General features: G+C 41.4%; 1 protein-coding gene and 1 non-coding gene across 5 annotated transcripts in view; one reads left to right on the forward strand and one right to left on the reverse strand.

Moving 5' to 3' along the window:
- Window positions 1-23,513, forward strand: part of LOC138930613 (uncharacterized) — a 28,425-nt gene that overhangs the window by 1,452 nt on the left and 3,460 nt on the right. Inside the window, exons 3-5 of one of the 4 annotated variants that reach the window (XM_070291110.1) lie at window positions 22,963-23,026; window positions 23,129-23,191; window positions 23,372-23,448. In XM_070291110.1, coding sequence (XP_070147211.1) covers window positions 22,963-23,026; window positions 23,129-23,191; window positions 23,372-23,448 — 204 coding nt within the window. Of the gene's footprint in view, window positions 1-21,290; window positions 21,873-22,962; window positions 23,027-23,128; window positions 23,192-23,371; window positions 23,449-23,513 lie in introns of those variants that run through there. The other 3 variants (XM_070291112.1, XM_070291111.1, XM_070291109.1) reach the window with 3 other exon arrangements.
- On the reverse strand, window positions 11,998-12,069 carry TRNAC-GCA (transfer RNA cysteine (anticodon GCA)). Its single transcript has one exon. It is a non-coding gene; the product is annotated as a tRNA-Cys (tRNA).

Here is a 23,513-nt window from a genome sequence, read left to right on the forward strand (position 1 = left end):
CAGCAAAATTTTTAAGCCTTTTACTAATGGAATTGGGGAACATGGTACTTCCTTGTTATTTTGGTATTATTAATGAGGTTAAACCTACTTTCAGATGTTTCAGAGGTTAAACCTAGCCAGTTGTGTTTTCTTTTTGTAAGCAGAGTATTTATAAGCTTTTATCATTTGCCGTTTAGAGGGTCTTGGTTTAGAGGTTCTTAGAAGTTCAAGAACTTCTTATTGATTTCTACATACACACAAGCCTGTGAATAGTCCAGAGAATTTTGAAAGAAGAATAATATGGAAGTTGGAAAGTGTTTTTCCCACAAAGAATTTTAAAATTTTTGTCAAATCTCTTGACAGGGTAGAACTACTTGGGAAAAGTTAAATGGAATACAGGTAGAGAGCCCATATGTTTCCACATATATGTGGGTATTTATATTAGGGTGACAGTTCAAATTGATGGAGAAAAGTGAAAGATTCAGTAGCAGGATTCACAAGGCTCAGTATACAGTTGGACTCACAGCTATGATTTATTACAAAAGAATGCAAAACCAAATCAGTGAAAGGAAAAAAGTGCATGGAGCAAAGTTCTAAAGAAACCGCTGCAAACTTCCAATATTTCTCTCCCAGGGGAGTCCCACAGGATACACTTAATTCCTTCAATAATTAATGACAACATGTGTGAAATATTATTTATCAAGGAAGCTTATTAGATATTCAGCACCCAAGATTTGAGGGAGGTACCTTTTGTCTAGCATGCACCAAAATTCGAGACTCCCAGAAGGAAAAAAGGTATTAATATTTAGCATAAACTGTATTGTTCGCACAGAGAGTTTAGGCACAGTGAGCCAATCATAATCTGTTTTGGGAATAGTGGACACCTTCTTTATTTTTATTTATTTTTTTATTTTTTTTTCTTTTTTTTTTTTTTAGTTTTAGTTTTTTATTTTTTAAATTTTAAAATCTTTAATTCTTACATGCATTCCCAAACATGAACCCCCCTCCCACCTCCCTCCCCATAACATCTTTCTGGGTCATCCCCATGCACCAGCCCCAAGCATGCTGCATCCTGCGTCAGACACAGACTGGGGATTCAATTCACATGATAGTATACATGTTAGAATGTCATTCTCCCAAATCATCCCACCCTCTCCCTCTCCCTCTGAGTCCAAAAGTCCGTTATACACTTCTGTGTCTCTTTCCCTGTCTTGCATACAGGGTCGTCATTGCCATCTTCCTAAATTCCATATATATGTGTTAGTATACTGTATTGGTGTTTTTCTTTCTGGCTTACTTCACTCTGTATAATCGGCTCCAGTTTCATCCATCTCATCAGAACTGATTCAAATGAATTCTTTTTAATGGCTGAGTAATACTCCATTGTGTATATGTACCACAGCTTTCTTATCCATTCATCTGCTGATGGACATCTAGGTTGTTTCCATGTCCTTGCTATTATAAACAGTGCTGCGATGAACATTGGGGTACATGTGTCTCTTTCAATTCTGGTTTCCTCGGTGTGTATGCCCAGAAGTGGGATTGCTGGGTCATAAGGTAGTTCTATTTGCAATTTTTTAAGGAATCTCCACACTGTTCTCCATAGTGGCTGTACTAGTTTGCATTCCCACCAACAGTGTAGGAGGGTTCCCTTTTCTCCACACCCTCTCCAGCATTTATTGCTTGCAGATTTTTGGATCGCAGCCATTCTGACTGGTGTGAAGTGGTACCTCATTGTGGTTTTGATTTGCATTTCTCTAATAATGAGTGATGTTGAGCATCTTTTCATGTGTTTGTTAGCCATCCGTATGTCTTCTTTGGAGAAATGTCTATTTAGTTCTTTGGCCCATTTTTTGATTGGGTCATTTATTTTTCTGGAGTTGAGCTGCAGAAGTTGCTTGTATATTTTTGAGATTAGTTGTTTGTCAGTTGCTTCATTTGCTATTATTTTCTCCCATTCAGAAGGCTGTCTTTTCACCTTGCTTATATTTTCCTTTGTTGTGCAGAAGCTTTTAATTTTAATTAGATCCCATTTGTTTATTTTTGCTTTTATTTCCAGCATTCTGGGAGGTGGATCATAGAGGATCCTGCTGTGATTTATGTCTGAGAGTGTTTTGCCTATGTTCTCCTCTAGGAGTTTTATAGTTTCTGATCTTACATTTAGATCTTTAATCCATTTTGAGTTTATTTTTGTGTGCGGTGTTAGAAAGTGATCTAGTTTCATTCTTTTACAAGTGGTTGACCAGTTTTCCCAGCACCACTTGTTAAAGAGATTGTCTTTACTCCATTGTATATTCTTGCCTCCTTTGTCAAAGATAAGGTGTCCATATGTGTGTGGATTTATCTCTGGGCTTTCTATTTTGTTCCATTGATCTATATGTCTGTCTTTGTGCCAGTACCATACTGTCTTGATGACTGTGGCTTTGTAGTAGAGCCTGAAGTCAGGCAAGTTGATTCCTCCAGTTCCATTCTTCTTTCTCAAGATTGCTTTGGCTATTCGAGGTTTTTTGTATTTCCATACAAAGCTTGAAATTATTTGTTCTAGTTCTGTGAAAAATGTGGCTGGTAGCTTGATAGGGATTGCATTGAATTTGTAAATTGCTTTGGGTAGTATACTCATTTTCACTATATTGATTCTTCCAATCCATGAACATGGTATATTTCTCCATCTATTAGTGTCCTCTTTGATTTCTTTCATCAGTGTTTTATAGTTTTCTATATATAGGTGTTTAGTTTCTTTAGGTAGATATATTCCTAAGTATTTTATTCTTTTTGTTGCAATGGTGAATGGAATTGTTTCCTTAATTTCTTTTTCTACTTTCTCATTATTCGTGTATAGGAATGCAAGGGATTTCTGTGTGTTGATTTTATATCCTGCAACTTTACTATATTCATTGATGAGCTCTAGTAATTTTCTGGTGGAGTCTTTAGGGTTTTCCATGTAGAGGATCATGTCATCTGCAAACAGTGAGAGTTTTACTTCTTCTTTTCCAATTTGGATTTCTTTTATTTCTTTTTCTGCTCTGATTGCTGTGGCCAAAACTTCCAGAACTATGTTGAATAGTAGTGGTGAAAGTGGACACCCTTGTCTTGTTCCTGACTTTAGGGGAAATGCTTTCAATTTTTCACCATTGAGGATAATGTTTGCTGTGGGTTTGTCATAGATAGCTTTTATTATGTTGAGGTATGTTCCTTCTATTCCTGCTTTCTGGAGAGTTTTTATCATAAATGGATGTTGAATTTTGTCAAAGGCCTTCTCTGCATCTATTGAGATAATCATATGGTTTTTATTTTTCAATTTGTTAATGTGGTGAATTACATTGATTGATTTGCGGATATTGAAGAATCCTTGCATCCCTGGGATAAAGCCCACTTGGTCATGGTGTATGATCTTTTTAATGTGTTGTTGGATTCTGATTGCTAGAATTTTGTTGAGGATTTTTGCATCTATGTTCATCAGAGATATTGGCCTGTAGTTTTCTTTTTTTGTGACATCTTTGTCAGGTTTTGGTATTAGGGTGATGGTGGCCTCATAGAATGAGTTTGGAAGTTTACCTTCCTCTGCAATTTTCTGGAAGAGTTTGAGTAGGATAGGTGTTAGCTCTTCTCGAAATTTTTGGTAGAATTCAGCTGTGAAGCCATCTGGACCTGGGCTTTTGTTTGCTGGAAGATTTCTGATTACAGTATCAATTTCCGTGCTTGTGATGGGTCTGTTAAGATTTTCTATTTCTTCCTGGTTCAGTTTTGGAAAATTGTACTTTTCTAAGAATTTTGGACACCTTCTTTAAATTCAAGTTAACAGAATCCAACCAAAGGCCAGCCTTGCAAGCAAGTATTTATAAAGCTTGCAATCTTACATCTTCTATGCTAACTCTTTTCTACACACTTGGTGAATGGTGTTAGAATAGTTAGCTAATCATTTCGGGAAACAGGTAATGTTATGTCACAATACATGTAATCAAATTCCAGGAAGATTAGCTATCTTAAATATTTCAAAAGATGCAGAAGGATAAAGAAAAATAAATACTCATTTACCTAGAATGAATTTTGGCTTGTGATATGTAGAGAGCAATGCAGATGAATTCTTTCCACTTAATACCAGTATATTTTATTAAATAATATGCCCCTACTCCAACAATTTCCCATGTCTCTTTTATAGTATATGGTTATCTTCAAATATGTTTCTGAGGTAAATTCTCTTTGATGTTAGAAACATACAGGCTTACTTATTGCAGTTTATAATAAATATTGTGGCTTATCTGAAATGTAATATCTATAGTTCATACCTGATTACTTTCCAATTAATATTGCCATTTTATCTTATCTTTAATATTATTATATTGATTGAGGTAGAGGGTTACTAGTATTCTCATATAACTCCTTTGAGATTCTCTTGGAGTTTCAAAAAGGAAAAGTGTGTTGGCCAGGCCAAAGACTATCTCTCTATGTTGCTATGTCAGATAGCATAATTTTTTTCTCATGACTGAATTTTATTTACATATATGAATAAATGTTTTATATATATATATAGTCATATATAACAGGTTCTTTGTCAGTTCATCTGTCAGTGCATATTTAGGTGGTTTCTGTGTCTGTCTATTGCGAATAACGCTGAAATGAACATGGAAGTACAGATATCTCTTAAAGATAGTGATTTCATTTCCTTTGAATATATACACCAAAGTGGGATTACTGGATCATGTGGTGATTTAAAAAAAAAAAAAGTTTTGAAAAGCTTCCAAGCTGTTTTCCATAGTAGCTGCACTAATTTACATTCCCACCAACAGTGTATAAGAGTTTGCTTTTATTTATATTCTTGTCAACATGTGTTATCCCTTGTATTTTTGATAATCATCATTCTAACTGGTCGAAATGATACCTCCTTGTGATTTGATTTGCATTTTCCTGATGACTAGTAATGTCATCTTTTCATGACATTAGTGATGTCATCTTTTCATGTAACTGTTGGCCATTTATATCTCTTCTGTAGAAAACTAATTATTCAGGTTCTTTACCAATTTTAAAATCAGATTATTAGTTTTACTATTCAATTGCATGATTCCTGATATGTTTTAGATATTAGTGAAAGAGAAAGTGTTAATCTCTCGGTCGTGACTGACTCTTTGAGACCCCATGGAACGTAGCCTGCCAGGCTCCACCGTTCATGGAATTCTCCAGGCAAGAATCCTGGAGTGAGTTGCTATTCCCTTCTTCAGGGGATCTTCCTGACCAGGGGTCAAACTTTCATCTCCTGCATTGCAGACAAATTCATTACCACAGAACCACCTGAGAAGCCCTCTGTTAATGTAGAGTATCTCATTTGTTGATTTGTATATGATGAACCATGCTTTCATTGCAGATATAAATCTCATTTGATCATGGAATATGATCCTTTCAATGTACTATTGAATTCAGTTTGCTACCATTTTCTTTGGAATATTTGTATATAAAATTATTTTCATTGGAGAATAATTACAATATTGTGATGGGTTTTGCCATGCATTGACATGAATCAGCCACAGGTATACATGTATGCCCACTATCCTGAACCGCCCTCCCACCTCCCTCCCCACCCAATCCTTCTGGATTGTCCCAGACCACCGGCTTTGGAAACCCTCTTCATGCATTGAAATTGACTGGCATCTGTTTTACATACGGTAATATGCATGTTTCAATGCTATTCTTTCAAATTATCCCACCCTTGACTTCTTCCACTGAGTCCAAAAGTCTGTTCTTTACATCTGTATCACCTTTGCTGCCCTGCATGTAGGATCATTGTTACTGTCTTTCTAAATTCCATATATATGCATTAATATATGGTATTTTGGAGAAGGCAGTGGCACCCCACTCCAGTACTCTTGCCTGGAAAAGCCCATGGACAGAGGAGCCTGGTGGGCTGCAGTCCATGGGGTCACTAAGAGTCGGACAGGACTGAGCGACTTCACTTTCACTTTTCACTTTCATGCATTGGAGAAAGAAATGGCAACCCACTCCAGTGTTCTTGCCTGGAGAATCCCAGGGACGGGGAAGCCTGGTGGGCTGCCGTCTCTGGGGTCGCACAGAATCGGACATGACTGAAGCTATTTAGCAGCAGCATACAATATTTGTCTTTCTCTGTCTTACTTCATTCTGTATAATAGGTTCCAGTTTCATCCACCTCATTAGAACTGACTCAAATGCATCAAATGCACTCCTTTTTATAGCTGAGTAATGTTCCATTCTGTATATGTACCACAACTCCCTTATCCTTTGTTCTGCTGGTGAATATCTCTAGGTTCCTTCCATGTCCTAGCTATTATTAAATAGTGCTGAAATGAACATTGGGCTACATGTGTCTTTTTCAATTCTGATTTCTTCAGGGTGTATGCCTAGCAGTGGGATTGCTGGGTTGTATGGCAGTTCTATTCCCAGTTTTTTAAGGAATCTCCACACTTTTCCACAATGGCTGTACCAATTTGCATTCCCACCAACAGTGTAAGAGGCTTGCCTTTTCTCCACACTCTCTCCAGCATTTATTGTTTGTAGACATTTTGATGATGGCCATTCTGACTGGTGTAAGATGATACCTCACTGTGGTTTTGATTTGCATTTCTCTAATAATGAGTGATGTTGAGCATCTTTTCATGTGTTTATTAGCCATCTTTATGTCTTCTTTGGATAAATGTCTGTTTAGTTCTTTTGTCTGCTTTTTGATTGGGATGTCTGTTATTCTGGTATTGAGCACATGAGTTGTTTGTATATTTTGTATTATTTTTAATCAATTTATTTTAATTGTAAGATAATTACTTTACAATATTGTGATGGTTTTTCCATACATCAACATGAATCAGCCACAGGTGCACATGTGTCCTCCCATCCTGAACCCCCCACCTTCTTCCCTCCCCACCTCATCCCTTTTGGTTGTCCCAGAGCACCAGCTTTGAGTGCCCTGCTTCATGCATCAAACTTGCACTGGTCATCTGTTTTACATATGGTAATATACATGTTCAATGCTATTCTCTCAAATCATCCCACCCTCACCTTCTCCCACATAGTCCAAAAGTCTGTTCCTTACATATGTGTCTCTTTTGCTGCCTTGCATGTAGCATTGTCATTACCATCTTTTTAAATTCCATATATATGCATTAATATACAGTATTTTTCTTTCTCTTTCTGATTTACTTCACTCTGTGTAATAGGCTCCAGTTTCATCCACCTCATTAGAACTGAGTCAAATGCATTCCTTTTTATTGAGTAATATTCCATTCTGTATATGTACCACAACTTCCTTATCCATTCTCAGCTGATGGACATCTAGGTTGCTTCCATGTCCTAGCTGTTGTAAATAGTGCTGCAGTGCACATTGGGGTACATGTGTGTCTTTCAATTCTGGTTTCCTCGGTGTGTATGCCCATTATTGGGACTGCTGGGTTGTATGGCAGTTCTATTCCCAGTTTTTTAAGGAATCTCTACATTGTTCTCAATAGTGGCTGTACCAGGTTGCATTCCCACCAACAACGTAAGAGAGTTCCCTTTTCTCCACACCATCTCCAGCACTTACTATTTGTAGACATTTTGATGGTAGCCATTCTGATTTGTGTGAGATGATACCTCATTGTAGTTTTGATTTGCTTTTCTCTAATAATGAGTGATGTTGAGCATCCTTTCATGTGTTTATTAGCCATCTCTATGTCTTCTTCGAAGAAATATCTGTTATTTTGCCCACTTTTTGATTGGGTTGTTCATTTTTCTGCTATTAAACTGCATGAGCTGCTTGTATATTCTGGAGATTAATTCTTTGTCAGTTGCTTCATTTGCTATTATTTTCTCCCATTCTGAGGTCTGCATTTTCACCTTGCTTATAGTTTCCACATTGTGTAAAATCAAGTAAGTTTAATTAGGTCCCATTTGTTTATTTTTGTTTTTATTTCCATTACTCTGGGAGGTGAGTCCTAGAGGATTTGCTGTGATTTATGTCAGAGAGTGTTCTGCGTATGTTTTCCTCTAAGAGTTTTATAGTTTCTGGTCTTACATTTAGATCTTTAATCCATTTTGAGTTTCTTTCTGTGTATGGTGTTAGAAAGTATTCTAGTTTCATTCTTTTAAAGGTGCTTGACCAGTTTATCCAGCACCACTTGTTAAAGAGATTGTTTTTTCTCCATTGTATTGCTTTGCCTCCTTTGTCAAAGGTAAGGTGTCCAGAGGTGTGTGGATTTATTTCTGGGCTTTCTGTTTTGTTCCACTGATGTATATTTCTGTCTTTGTGCCAATCCAATGCTGTCTTGATGACTCTAGCTTTGGAGTATAGTCTGAAGTCACGAGGGTTGATTCCTCCAGTTCCATTCTTCTTTCTAAAGATTGCTTTTGCTGTTTAAGGTTTTTAGTGTTTCCATACAAATTGTGAAATTATTTTTTCTAGTTCTGTGAAAAATATCATTGGTAGCTGATAGGGATTACACTGAATCTATAGATTGCTTTGGGTAGTATACTCATTTTCACTATGTTGATTCTTTCAATCCATGGACATGGTATATTTCTCCATTTATTTGTGTCATCTTTGATTTCTTTCATCAGTGTTTTAGATTTCTATATATAGATCTTTTGTTTCTTTAGGTAAGTTTATTCCTATCTATCCTTTTCGATGCAATGGTAAATGGGATAGCTTCTTTAATTTCTTGTTCTGGTATTTCATTGTTAGTGTATAGCAATGCAAAGGATTTCTGTGTATTAACTTTTTATCCTGCAACTTTACTACATTCATTGAAGAGCTCTATTAATTTTCCGTCTGTATCTTTAGGGTTTTCTATGTACAGGATCATGACATCTGCAAACAATGAGAGTTTTACTTCTTTTCCAATCTGGATTCTTTTCATTTATTTTTCTTCTATGAATGCTGTGGCTAGGACTCCCAAAACTATGTTGAATATGGGCACTGTAGTCCTGTTACTGATTTTAGAAGAAGTGCTTACAAATTTTCACCATTAAGGATAATGTTTGCTGTGGGTTTGTTGTATATGGCTTTTATTATGTGGAGGTATGTTCCTTCTATGCCTGCTTTCTGGAGAGTTTTTGTCATAAATGGGTGTTGAATTTTGTCAAAGCCTTTCTCTGTATCTTTTGAGATAATCATGGTTTTTATCTTTGAATTTCTTAACATGGTGGATCACAGTGGTTGATTTGCAAATACTGAAGAATCCTTGCATCCCTGCATCTTGTTCTCATGGGTGGGGCCATGCTCAGTAAATCTTTAATTGAATTTTCTGTTGATGGTTGGAGTTGTGTTCCCTCCCTGCTATTTCAGTTCAGTTCAGTTCAGTTCAGTCTCTCAGTCCTGTCCAACTCTTTGCAACCCCATGGACTGCAGCATGCCAGGCCTCCCTGTCCATCACCAACTCCCAGATTTTATGCAAACTCATGTCCACTGAGTCGGTGATGCCATCCAAGCATCTCATCCTCTGTTGTCCCCTTCTCCTCCCAGCTTCAATCTTTCCCAGCATCAGGGTCTTTTCAAATGAGTCAGCTCTTCACATCAGGTGGCCAAAGTATTGGAACTTCAGCTTCAACATCAGTCCTTCCAATGAACATTCAGGACTGATTGCCTTTAGGATGGACTGGTTGGATCTCCTTGCCATCCAAGGGACTCTCAAGAGTCCTCACCAACACCACAGTTCAAAAGCATCAATTCTACGGCACTCAGCTTCTTTATAGTCCTACTCTCACATACATACATGGCTGCTAGAAAAACCATAGCGTTAACTAGATGGACCTTTGCTGACAAAGTAATGCCTCTGCTTTTTAATAGGCTGTCTAGGTTGGTCATAACTTTTCTTCCAAGGAGTAAGCGTCTTTTTATTTCATGGCTGCAATCACCATCTGTAGTGATTTTGGAGCTCAACAAAATAAAGTCTGACACTGTTTCCACTGTTTCTTCATCTATTTGCCATGAAGCGAGGGGGCCAGATGCCATGATCGTAGTTTTCTGAATGTTGAGCTTTAAGCCAACTTTTTCACTCTCCTCTCACTTTCATCAAGAGGCTCTTTAGTTCTTCTTCACTTTCTGCCATAAGGGTGGTGTCATATGCATATCTGAAGGTATTGATATTTCTCCCAGCAGTCTTGATTCCAGCTTGTGCTTCATCCAGCCCAGCGTTTCTCACGATGTGCTCTGCATATAAGTAAAATAAGCAGGGTGACGATATACAGCCTTGACTTACTCCATTTCCTATATGGAAACAGTCTGTTGTTCCATGTCCAGTTCTAACTGTTGCTTCCTGACCTGCATACAGATTTCTCAAGAGGCAGGTCAGGTGGTCTGGTATTCCCATCTCTTTCAGAATTTCCCACAGTTTATTGTGATCCACACAGTCAAAGACTTTGGCATAGTCAATAAAGCAGAAAGAGATGTTTTTCTGGGATTCTCTTGCTTTTTTGATGATCCAGCAGATGTTGGCAATTTGATATCTGGTTCCTCTGCCTTTTCTAAAACCCGCTTGTATATATGGAAGTTCACAGTTCACATATTGTTGAAGCCTGGCTTGGAGAATTTTGAGCATTACTTAACAGCATGTGAGATGAGTGCAGCAGTTTGAGCATCCTTTGGCATTGCCTTTCTTAGGGATTCGAATGAAAACTGACCTTTTCCAGTCCTGTGGCCACTGCTGCATTTTCCAAATTTGCTGGCATACTGAGTGAAGCACTTTCACAACACCATCTTTTATGAGTTGGAATAGCTCAACTGGAGTTCCATCACCTCCACTAGCTTTCTTCATTGTGATGCTTCCTAATGCCCACTTGACTTCACATTCCCAGATGTCTGGCTCTAGGTGAATGATCACACCAATGTGATCATCTAGGTCATGAAGATCTTTTTTGTACAGTTCTTCTGTGTATTCTTGCCACCTCTTCTTAGTATCTTCTGCTTCTGTTAGGTCCATACCATTTCTGTCCTTTATCGAGCCCATCTTTGCATGAAATTATCCCTTGGTATCTCTAATTTTCCTGAAGAGATCTCTAGTCTTTCCCATTCTGTTCTTTTCCTCTGTTTCTTTGCATTGATCACTGAGGAAGGCTTTCTTATCTATCCTTGCTGTTCTTTGCAACTCTGCATTCAAATGAGTATATCTTTCCTTTTCTCCTTTGCTTTTTGCATCTCTCCTTTTCACAGCTATTTGTTAGGCCTCCTCCCCTGCTATTTACCTGGGGCTAAACTATGGTGGAGGTAATGAAGATAATGGTGACATCCTTCAAAAGAAGGAGTCCTATTATTATTCTTGCCTTGAGAACCCATGAACAGTATGAAAAGGCAAAAAGATAAGACACTGAAAGATGAACTCCCCAAGTCCATAGGTGCCCAATATGCTACTGGAGATCAATGAAGAAATAACTCCAGAAAGAATGAAGAGACGGAGCCAAAGCAAAAACAACACTCAGTTGTGGATGTGACTGGTGATAGAAGCAAACTGGGACTCTGTGAAGAGCAATATTGCATAGGAACCTGAAATATTAGGTCCATGAATCAAGGCACATTGGAAGTGGTCAAACAGGAGATGGGAAGAGTGAACGTTGACATTTTCGGAATCAGCGAACTAAAATGGACCAGAATGGGTGAATTTAATTCAGATGACCATTATATCTACTACTGTGGGCAAGAATCCCTTAGAAGAAATGAAGTAGCCATCATAGTCAACAAAAGAGTCTGAAATGCAGTACTTGGATGGAATCTGAAAAGGAACAGAATGATCTCTGTTTGTTTCCAAGGCAAACCATTGAATATCATGGTCATCCAAGTCTATGCCCCGACCAGTAATGCTGAAGAAGCTGAAGTTGAACGGTTCTATGAAGACCTATAAGACCTTTTAGAACTCACACCCAAAAAAGATGTCCTTTTCATTAGAGGGGTGTTAAAAGTTAAAGTGAAGTCACTCAGTCGTGTCCGACTCTTTGCAGCCCCATGGACCGTAGCCTACCAGGCTCCTCTGTCCATGGGATTTTCCAGGCAAGAATACTGGAGTGGGTTCCCATTTCCTTCTCCAGGGGATCTTCCCAACCCAGGGATCGAACCTGGGTCTCCTGCATTGCAGGCAGATGCTTTACCCTCTCAGCCAACAGGGAAGTCCTTCATTAGAGAGGACTATAATGCAAAAGTAGGAAGTCAAGAAACACCTTGGCGTTGGATTACAGAATGAAGCAGCGCAAACTCTAATAGAGTTCTGCCAAGAGAATGCACTGGTCATAGCAAACACCCTCTTCCAACAACACAAGAGAAGACTCTACACGTGGATATCACCATATGGTCAATATTGATATCAGATTGATTATATTCTTTGCAGCCAAAGATGGAGAAGCGCTCTACAGTCAGCAGAAAGGAGACAGAGAGATGACTGTGGCTCAGATCATCAACTCCTATTTGCAAAATTCAGACTTAAATTGAAGAAAGTAGGGACAACCACTAGACCATTCCAGTATGACCTTAATCAAATCCCTTACAATTATACAGTGTAAGTAAGAAATAGATTTAAGGGACTAGTTCTAATAGAGTGCCTGATGAACTAAGAATGGAGGTTCATGACATCGTACAGGAGACAGGGATCAAGACCATCCCCACGAAAAAGAAATGCAAGAAAGAAAAATGGCGGTCTGAGGAGGCCTTATAAATAGCTGTGAAAAGAAGCAAAAAGCAAAGGAGAAAAGGAAAGATATACCCATTTGAATGCACAGTTCGAAAGAACAGCAAGGAGAGATAAGAAAGCCTTCTTCAGTGATCAGTGCAAAGAAATAGAGGAAAACAATAGAATGAGAAAGACTAGAGATCTCTTCAAGAAAATTAGAGATACCAAGGGAAAAATTCATGCAAAGATGGGCTCAATAAAGGACAGAAATGGTACGGACCTAACAGAAGCAGATGATACTAAGAAGAGGTGGCAAGAATACATAGAAGAACTATACAAAAAAGATCTTCATGACCCAGATGATCACAATGATATGATCACTCACCTAGAGCCAGACATCTGGGAATGTGAAGTCAAGTGGGCATTAGGAAGCATCACAATGAAGAGAGCTAGTGGAGGTGATGGAACTCCAGTTGAGCTATTCCAACTCATAAAAGATGGTGTTGTGAAAGTGCTTCACTCAGTATGCCAGCAAATTTGGAAAATGCAGCAGTGGCCACAGGACTGGAAAAGGTCAGTTTTCATTCGAATCCCTAAGAAAGGCAATGCCAAAGAATGCTCAAACTGCCACACAATTGCACTCATCTCACACACTAGTATGGAGAAGGCAATGGCACCCCACTCCAGTACTCTTGCTTGGAAAATTCCATGGACAGAGGAGCCTGGTGGGCTGCAGTCCATGAGGTCATAAAGAGTTGGACACGACTGAGTGACTTCACTTCACTTTTCACTCCCATGCATTGGAGAAGGAAATGGCAACCCACTCCAGTGTTCTTGCCTGGAGAATCCTAGGGACAGAGGAGCCTGGTAGGCTGCCGTCTCTGGGGTCGCACAGAGTCGGACATGACTGAAGCGACTTAGCAGCAGCAGCAGCAGCAGCACACACACTAGTAAAGTAATGCTCAAAATTCTCCAAGCCAGGCTTCAAAAATATGTGAACCATGAAATTCCAGATGTTCAAGCTGGATTTAGAAAAGGCAGAGGAACCAGATATCAAATTGCCAACATCCGCTGGATCATCAAAAAAGCAAGAGAATCCCAGAAAAACATCTCTTTCTGCTTTATTGACTATGCCAAAGTCTTTGACTGTGTGGATCACAATAAACTGTGGGAAATTCTGAAAGAGATGGGAATACCAGACCACCTAACCTGCCTCTTGAGAAATCTGTATGCAGGTCAGGAAGCAACAGTTAGAACTGGACATGGAACAACAGACTCGTTCCAAATAGGAAAAGGAGTACGTCAAAACTGTATATTGTCACCCTGCTTATTTAACTTATATGCAGAGTACATCATGAGAAACGCTGGGCTGGAAGAAGCACAAGCTGTAATCAAGATTGCTGGGAGAAATATCAATAACCTCAGATATGCAGATGACACCACCCTTATGGCAGAAAGTGAAGAAGAACTAAAGAGCCTCCTGATGAAAGTGAAAGAGGAGAGTGAAAAAGTTGGTTTAAAGCTCAACATACAGAAAACTAAGATCATGGCATCTGGTCCCCTCGCTTTATGACAAATAGATGGAGAAACGGTGGAAACAGTGTCAGACTTTATTTTTGGGGGCTCCAAAATCACTGCAGATGGTGATTGCAGCCATGAAATAAAAAGATGCTTACTCCTTGGAAGAAAAGCTATGACAAACCTAGACAGTATGTTAAAAAGCAGAGACATTATTTCACCCACAAAGATCCATATAGTCAAAGCTATTGCTTTTCCAGTAGTCATGTGCGGATGTCAGTTGGACCATATGGAAATCTGAACACCAAAGAATTGATGCTTTCTAACTGTGCTGCTGTAGACGACTCTTGAGAGTTCTTTGGACAGCAATGAGATCAAACCAGTCAATCCTAAAGGAAATCAACCCTGAATAGTCATTTGAAGGACTGATGGTAAAGTTGAAGCTCCAATACTTTGGCCACCTGATGTAAAGAAGCAACTCAATGGAAAAGACCCTAATGCTGGGAAAGATTGAGGGCAGGAGGAGAAGGTGACTGAGGATAACATCGTTGGATGGCATCATCAACTAACTCAGTGGACATGAGTTTGAGCACAGTCTGGGAGATAGTGAAGGACAGGGAAGCCTTGCATTCTGCAGTCCAGAGAGTTGCAAAGAGTCGGGCATAACTGAATAACTGAACAACAATAACTAGGCTCAGACACATCTTTATTAATCAAAATAGGAACTATTACAGTAAACAAATTATTACTGATGAGAAATGTTTGTTTATTCCTTTAGCATAAAAATTCATGATTTGGGTTTCGACAACATCCTGGAAAGCATATTCTGCATCCTGCTGATTGTGGAAGCTCTTTCCCTGCAAAAAGCCTGAAGAAGTGGTAGTCGGTTGGTGAGAGGTCAGGTGAATATGGCAGATGAGGCAAAACTTGAAGCATTAGTTGTGCGAAGTGTGGTTGGGTGATGTCCTGGAGAAGAATTTGGCCCTTTCTGTTGACCAGTGCTGGCTGCAGGCATTGCAGTTTTCAGCACATCGCATCAATTTGCTAAGCATAATTCTGAGATGTAATGGTTTCACCGGGATTCAGAAAGCTGTAGTGGTTCAGACTGCTAGCAGACCACCAAACAGTGACCATGATCTTTTTTTGGTGCAGGTTAGACTTTGGGAAGTGTTTTAGAGTATCATCCAACCACTGAGCTGGTCATCACTGGTTGTTGTATACCATCCACTTTTCATAGCATGTCACAGTCTACCTGATTGAGAAATGGTTTGATGTTGCATAGAATAAGAGAAGAGGACAGTTCGAAACAATGATTTTTTAAATTTTTGGTCAGCTCATGAGTCACCCACTTATCGAGCTTTTTCACCTTTCCAGTTTGCTTCAAATGCCGAATGACCATAGAATTGTTGAGTTCTTTGGCAGCTTCTCGTGTAGTTGTAACAGGATCAGTTTTGATTGCTCTCAGTTGTTGTTAACTTCTGATGGCCAGCCACTGAGCTCCTCATCTTCAAGGTTCTTTTCTCCTTTGGAAAATTCTTGAACCACTGCTGTGCTGTATGCTTGTTAGCAGTTCTTGGACCAAAGGCATTGCTGATGTTGCAAGTTGTCTCACTGCTTTATGACCCATTTTAAACTGGAATAAAATCTCTCAAATTTGCTTTTTGTGTAACATCATTTCCATAGTCTAAAATTAATATTAAATAAACAGTAAGTAATGTTATTGGCAATGTCGTTGGCAAGAAAACACAGACTAACGTGCATTAAATGATGTATAACATAACCACATTTAAGAATGTATTCCAATATCAAAGGCAAATGTCAACAATGCAAAAACTGCAATTACTTTTGCACCAGCCTAATAGAATGGTCATCTACATGCAAAAGAAAATCTATACTCATATATTACATCTTTCACTATTATTAACTTAAAATGGATCATAGACTTACATGTAAAAGACAAAACTGTAAAACTCCTAGAAGAGAACATAGTAAAAGATCTAGGTAACTTTGTGTATGTCAAGGACTTTGTAGATAAAACATAAAACGTGATCCATGAAAGAAAACATTGATAAGTTGAACTTAATTAAAGATAAATCTTCTCTGCAAAATACTGTATTGATAGGATGAAGACAAGTGGAGATTGAGAAGAAAAGTGTTGCAAAACAGAATTTAATAGAAGACTAGTATCCAAAATATACAAAAAAATCTTTAGTAATAAGATAGCAATCAATGCCATTTTAAAAGGGGGGATGATCTGACCAGATGATTGACAAATAAAATATACAAATTAGCATATGTAAAGATGCTCAACATCAGAGGGCATTCAGTTCAGTTCAGTTCAGACGCTCAGTCGTGTCTGACTCTGCGACCCCATGATTCGCAGCACACCAGGCCTCCCTGTCCATCACCATCTCCTGGAGTTCACTCAAACTCACGTCCACTGAGTCAGTGATGCCATCCAGCCATCTCACCCTCTGTAGTCCCCTTTCCTCCTGCCCCCAATCCCTCCCAGCATCAGAGTCTTTTCCAATGAGTCAACTCTTCACATGAGGTGCCCAAAGTACTGGAGTTTCAGCTTTAGCATCATTTCTTCCAAAGAACAGCCAGGGCTGATCTCCTTTAGAATGGACTGGTTGGATCTCCTTGTGGTCCGAGGGACTCTCAAGAGTCTTCTCCAGCACCACAGTTCAGAAGCATCAATTCTTTGGTGCTCAGCCTTCTTCACAGTCCAACTCTCACATCCATACATGACTACTGGAAAAACCATAGCTTTGACTAGATGGACCTTTGTCGGTAAAGTAATGTCTCTGCTTTTGAATATGCTATCTAGGTTGGTCATAACTTTTCTTCCAAGGAGTAAGCATCTTTTAATTTCATGGCTGCAGTCACCATCTGCAGTGATCAGAGGGCATTATGGAATTGCAAATTAAAACAACAGAAAATAGGACTTCTCTTGTGGCTCAGTGGTCAAGAATCCGGCTGCCAATGCAGAAAACATAGGTTCAATCCCTAGTCTGCGAAGAGCCCATGTGCCACAGAGCAACTAAGCCCATGCGTCACAACTATTGAGCCTGCCCTCTAGACCCCAGGAACCACAAGTATTAAAGCCAGTACACCCTAGAGCCTGTGCTTAGCAACAGAAAAGCCACTGCAGTGAGAAGCCTGTGCATCACAACTAGAGAGTAGCCCTCGCTTGTCACAACTGGAGAAAAGCGCACATAGCAATGAAGACTCAGCATAGCCAATAAATAAATAAAATAATTTTAAAAAACAGAAAATAGCCAAGTTAAGCTTAATAGACAAAAACTAGTCTATGTCCATGGTGAGTAAGAGGGAAGAGGCGTAGATCATATGTGTTGCATAGGCAAGGAATATGCTACTGTGAAAGTTCATGTGCATAGTAAGTATGTAGGAGGAGGGGTTGGGGCAGAATGGTAGGTATGATGTAGCACAGCTGTCTGTATCCTAGGCTTAATGCCTGGGGTTATTTGGTTCTGAGATTTAGATATAAGAGGCAAGTCAGGGTTACACAGGACTGGTGGAGGCATAGGGGAGTGGAACTTTGGCCATCAGAATTTATTAGACTGGAATCCATTTTGTTATTGTTCAGTAGCTCAGCGGTGTCTGACTCTTTGTGACCTCAGGGACTGTAGCACACCAGGCTTCCCTGTTTTTCACCATCTCCTGGAGCTTGCTCAGACTCATGGACATTGAGTCAGTGATGCCATCCAACCATCTTGTCCTCTGTCATCCCCTTCTCCTCCTGCCTTCAATCTTTCCGAGCATCAGGGTCTTTTCTAATGAGTCGGGCTCTTCGATTCAGGTGGCCAAAGTATTGGAGCTTCAGCTTCAACATCAGTCCTTCCAATGACTTTTCAGGGTTGATTTCCTTTAGGATTGACTGGTTTGATCTCATTGCAATCCAAGGGACTCTCAAGAGTCTTCTCCAACACCACAGTTCAAAAGTGTCAATTCTTTGGTGCTCAGACTTCTTTATAGTCCAACTCTCACATCCATACATGACTACTGGAAAAACCATAGCTTTGACTATATGGACCTTTGCTGGCAAAGTGATGTCTCTGCTTTTCAATACACTGTCTAGATTTGTCATAGCTTGTCTTCCAAGGAGCAAGGAAAGTGAAAGTGAAGTAGCTCAGTCGTGTTCGACTCTTTGCGACCCCGTGAACTATAGCCTACCAGGCTCCTCCCTCCATGGGATTCTCCATGGCAAGAATGCTGGAGTGGGTTGCCATTTCCTTCTCCAGGGGATCTTCCCGACCCAGGGATCAAGCCCAGGTCTCCCGCATTGCAGGCAGACGCTTTAACCTCTGAACCACTAGGGAAGTTTAAGGAGCAAGCATCTTCTAATTTCATGGCTGCAGTCACCACCTGCAGTGATTTTGGCGCCCAAGAAAACAAAGTCTGTCACTGTTTCCATTGTTTCCTCATCTAGTTGCCATGAAGTGATGGGACCAGATGCCATGATCTTAGTTTCCTGAGTGTTGAGTTTTAAGCCAGCTTTTCCACTCTCCTCTTTCACCTTCATCAAGAGGCTCTTAATTCCTCTTTGCTTTTTGCCATCAGGGTGGTGTCATCTGCATATCTGAGGTTATTGATGTTTCTACCAGGAATCTTGATTCCAGCTTGTACTTCATCCAGCCTGGCACTTTTCATGATGTACTCTGCATATAAGTTAAATAAGCAGGGTGACAATAGACAGCCTTGATGTACTCCTTTCCCAATTTTGAGCCAGTCCTTTGTTCCATGTCTGGTGCTTGACCTGCATACAGGTGTTGCAGGAGGCAGGTAAGGTGGTCTGGTATTCCCATCTTTTTAAGAATTTTCCACAGTTTGTTGTGATCCACACAGTCAAGGGCTGTAGCGTAATCAATGAAGCAGACGTAGATGTTTTTCTAGAACTCTCTTGCTTTTTTGATGATCCAATGTATCATTTCATTTAGGATGAAATAAATACTGCTTACCAGTCAGGCAGATGTAAGTCAGCATTCTTTTAATATTTAAAGCTTTTCTTTTCCCCATTGACTTTAAAGATGAAACAGTTCATCCAAGCTGGTTTCCTCACATGTAACATGAAGGTAATAGTTTATTTCAATAACAGTTCATACTGTCCAATATTTTTGTGAGCCAATACACAAAATGTTTAAAATAGGACCTTCCTCGGTTCAATAAATGTTAATGAGTTGTACTGTCTGTTCTCTAAATGAATTAACAATAAAATATCTAACAGACATTTCAAAATCTCACAGTATAATCTGTCAGCTAGTAGTAGATTCACTTTTCTGTCAGTATCTTGAAATCAAGATTTCACTATATCTAGAATTACCACATAGGATTGCTAATATGACTTTGGATAAATCTGTAAATTTTTAGAAAAAAATTAATAAGAATGAAACTACAAGTAAAGGTCACCTCCATGGGAGTGGAGATTTCTTTTTTGTTTGTGCCAAGGACAAAGTAGATGCTCATATATATATTCGTTGAATGAGTGCAAGGCACCAGCCACTTGAAGGAGGAGAAAGAACAGTTCAGAGAGGGAAAGAGATTCACATACACCCACAGATCTCGGCAGAGCTCAGACTCCCTTCTTTAAGCCTGGCATTCACCCGAGAGAGAGTATACTTTGGAGCAAAGAAAACATAATCCACAATTCAGCTAAGGCCATCAAAGAGCACGGTGAAAGACTTTTCCTGTGACAACTGACATCTGTTGTCTCTAGATACAGTATAGAATTGTCTCTAGATTTTTTCCTGTTATCTAAATATTGTACAGTTATCATGTCTGACTCTTTGTGACCCCAATAATAAGTATCTAATAACAAGTAAAAGCTGATAGGTAAATATATGAAAATTCATGGTAAGAATAATGTTCCCTTTTCATTCTGGTAAGCATCAGTGATTTTTCAGTAAATAGGGACTTTCTCCAAGTTGAACCTCAGAGGACTGCAAAATCCCTCTCCTTTAGCAAAGAGAGAAGGTTCTTAAGAGAGTCGTTATAGTGGTGAGTGGTGAGAGATGAGCCCCCAAATTGATCCTCCCAGGGCATGAAGCCCAATTTGAGTGAAGAGGAATGGAAGTCAGGATGGTGACTGAATTCCATGCCTACTGTTGCTGTAACAAATTATCACAATATTGCTGGCTTAAAAAAAAAGCAAAAAATAAAAATACTGAAGGTTGCACATAGGAAAGGGTTTCACTGGTCTGAAATAAAGGTGATAGGAGGACTTCATTCTTGCAAGAGGTCCTAGAGGAATCTGTCTCCTTGCCTTTTCCACCTTCTGGGTCTGCATGTGGGCCTTGGCCTCTGGCTTCCTTCTTCAAAACCAGTGACATCCTATCCACTGGTGGCATCTTGTATGCAACTTCTCTGTGACACTAAATCTTCTGCCTGCTTCTTCCACATTTAAAGTAGCCTTCCATGGCATTGGCCAAGATAAAGCAGTGTAATCTTCCTTTACATTCAGCTGATTAGCAATCTTAATTCCATCTGCGACCTTAATTCTCCTGTGCAAGGTAACATCATATATTTACAGGTTCTGGAGAACAGGACATGGACGTTTTGGGGGGACTTTTATTCAGCCTACCAAAGCGAAGGTGCCATTTAGTTGGGTTTTTTAATGGGCAACAATACCAACAGGTTTGTGTTCAACCAGAGATGTTATTAACCACGGTTGCTCTTGGCCCAACGGAGCACAAATGAAGGGGATGGAGACTACAGGGAGGACATAGAAGTGCAAGAATCAGAGGATTCAAGAACCAGCAGATTACTGTCTTGGGGAAGCAGGTGCCTGGTGGGGCCAACTCCAAACAATGGCTGGGGGAAGTAGACTGGTGTGTATGGCAAGCGTGTGAAATCCCAATTGGTTCTAATCCTTGGCGTATTCCCACCCTGCCAAAGATGAGGAGCCCTTGGAATCCCCTGCAAGAGATGACCTGACAGGAGCCAGCACTGCCCCTACACGGTGCCAGACCCCTGGCTGCGGGGTGAGAAACAGGATTGTCTGAGCAGGTGCGGGTCCTGTCAGGGAAAGGTCCTCTTTCCTGGGCAACTGTGGGGACAGGGAGATGGTAAAGTGTGCCACCACAGCGACTGAGAGAACAGCAGCGTGGCAGAAAGAATGAGGACACTGGCGCAGACAAGTGGTTTGTCTCCTCAGCCAGAGGTCTGTCAGGGGCTGCCTTCCCTTAGAAGAGGGGCAGGGGCTCGGCCGCCTCAGGCGCCCCCTCCCACTTTCCTCCAGCCCCTGAAGGTGAAAGCAGCCCCCCGCGCCCAAGAAGGATGGCCGGCGTGATGGGGGAAGGGAGGGGGCGGACACCGAAAAGTCTGCAGGTTCACACGCACAGACACAGACACACACTGCGGGGCGGCCTGTATCCATCCGCTGCTCCCTGCAGTGCGACCCCTCGCGACCCTCCCAGCCCCGGCCCGCGACCCCCCTACGCTGCAGGGCCAGAGGCGTGGGGGTGGTCACCCCACTGGGGGCAGCGGAGGGCTGGCGTGGCCCCGCCCCTCAGGTTGGCGTTCTCCCCGGCCCCGCCCACTCTGGGTCGGAACTACGGTGGGCCTGCGAGGGGGCGTCGAGCCCATTCGTGCCGTATCCCTCCGCCCCTCTTCCCGACACCCTCGCCGCGAGCCGTCGGTGCCGCAGCCTGCGCAGCCCCTACCCCGTTTGGCGCAGCGGCGCGGGAGGTGGGGACGCCTCTTTTCCATTCCGCCCGCACGGCGAGCGGTGGGAAGCGAGAGAAGAGCTGCGACCCTGCGTCTGCGAAGGCAAGTGGGGGGTGTCGTGGGGCGACGACCGGCTCACAGCCTGTCCCTGGCAGCGTGAGGACGGGGAGGCGAGCGGAGCGGGATCCTTAAAGAGATGCGCAGCGCTGGGGGACCCCTGGCCCTGAGCCGACGGCGACCGGCACGGGCCGGGCCCGAGGCCGCGGGGTCTTGGCCGTACGGGTTCCCTCGGATGCTGGGGAGTCGTGCGGCGCGGACTAGTCCCTGACGGGCTTTCCGGGTGCCTGTGCCCCGCCTTCGACTTGCCTGTGCGGGGAGAGGGCTGTGCGGGAAGCTGCTATGGGCGAAATGGCGGAGGGAGCCCAGGTGGGCGCTCCGAGGAGGTCGCCGGAGCTGGGACGGGAGCAGCCCGGGCTATGATCCTGCCAAGGGGCTTGTCGGACCCCTCGTGCCGGGTGCTGTCCTTTCCCACAGGCACCTTTTTTGACGCCAGAGTCTACTGTCTGTGCAGTAGGTCTGGCAATTTCAGGCCACGGGGTGGCTTGAGGAAAACGAGGGACGGGGAAAAGACCTGTTTTTCTGAAGGTGTATGGGGGGGTGGGGGTGGGCAGCAGCCGTTGACTGGACATCTGAATCGGGGTGGGGTGATTGCGACCAGCACAGGTCAGGCATGCAGGAATATTTTGTAAATTTCTTGTCTACCAGGTTTTTACACAGTTCCCTTGCCTTCCTTCCTCTTCGCAATCCAGAATTGGGGGTGGAAAAGATGAACTGGGAGGTAAAGGTGGGACAGAAATCATAAATTCAGGTACCACTGCACAACCTGTTTTCTAGAATATGTGGGCACCCTTCCCCCAATTTATGCTGCGTAAGGCAAAGGGATGTGGCGCACCTAGTGGTGAATCCTCGTAATAGGAGAAGGGAGTAATGCGAAAAATGTGACGTCAAGAGATGCTGTTTGTTATCTGGACTGCTGAAATACCGGACCTAAATAAAATGAGAATATTCTACTAAGAGGACTCTAAATATTGAAAGACAGCATATGAATTTCCATACTCGGTGTTGGTCTGTCCACCAGCCTCTTAGTTGCTACCTTGGTCTTCTGACTGTCTTTTTCATCTTTTGTCCATAGACTGTCTTTAAGACTGGTTACTTCTGCAAGGAAGGAAAGAAGGAAGAGACTGAAATCTCTGAAGGTTTGTGCAAAGAGGAGCAATGCAGGGGACAGCTACAGAGGAAGATTGACAAGTGTTTTCCATCTAGTTGAGTGTCGCTGATTCACATCTCCTCTCTTTTAGATTGCATGCTGCTGCAGAATCCCTTGACCATTTCCTGTCCTGCAGGAGTGTTAGGATTGTTGGGTAGGTGTGGAATGGGCAGTGAATGGGAGGAGCAGACCAGAGAGCAGGGACCAAGAGAAAGAAAACATTAGACAAATTAAACACTTAAACAAAAAGAGATATTTGTATCCAGGGTCAGGGTGTCTGCCTGTCAACCAAGCAGTCAGACTCCATTTTTACTGTATGTTTACTTATCCATAGGACAGCCTGCTGTTTGCATAAGGCTTAATACCACTGAAACAAAACAAGGAGAGGAAGATTGTGCCACTTTAGTGCAGGTATGAGAGTGGGTACAGCTTTTGGGTGAGGTAGAAAAGACAAACACAGGTCCAAGAGTGATTAG

This window comes from Ovis canadensis, chromosome X (genome assembly GCF_042477335.2).
Source record: "Ovis canadensis isolate MfBH-ARS-UI-01 breed Bighorn chromosome X, ARS-UI_OviCan_v2, whole genome shotgun sequence".
NCBI classification, from domain to species: domain Eukaryota; kingdom Metazoa; phylum Chordata; class Mammalia; order Artiodactyla; family Bovidae; genus Ovis; species Ovis canadensis.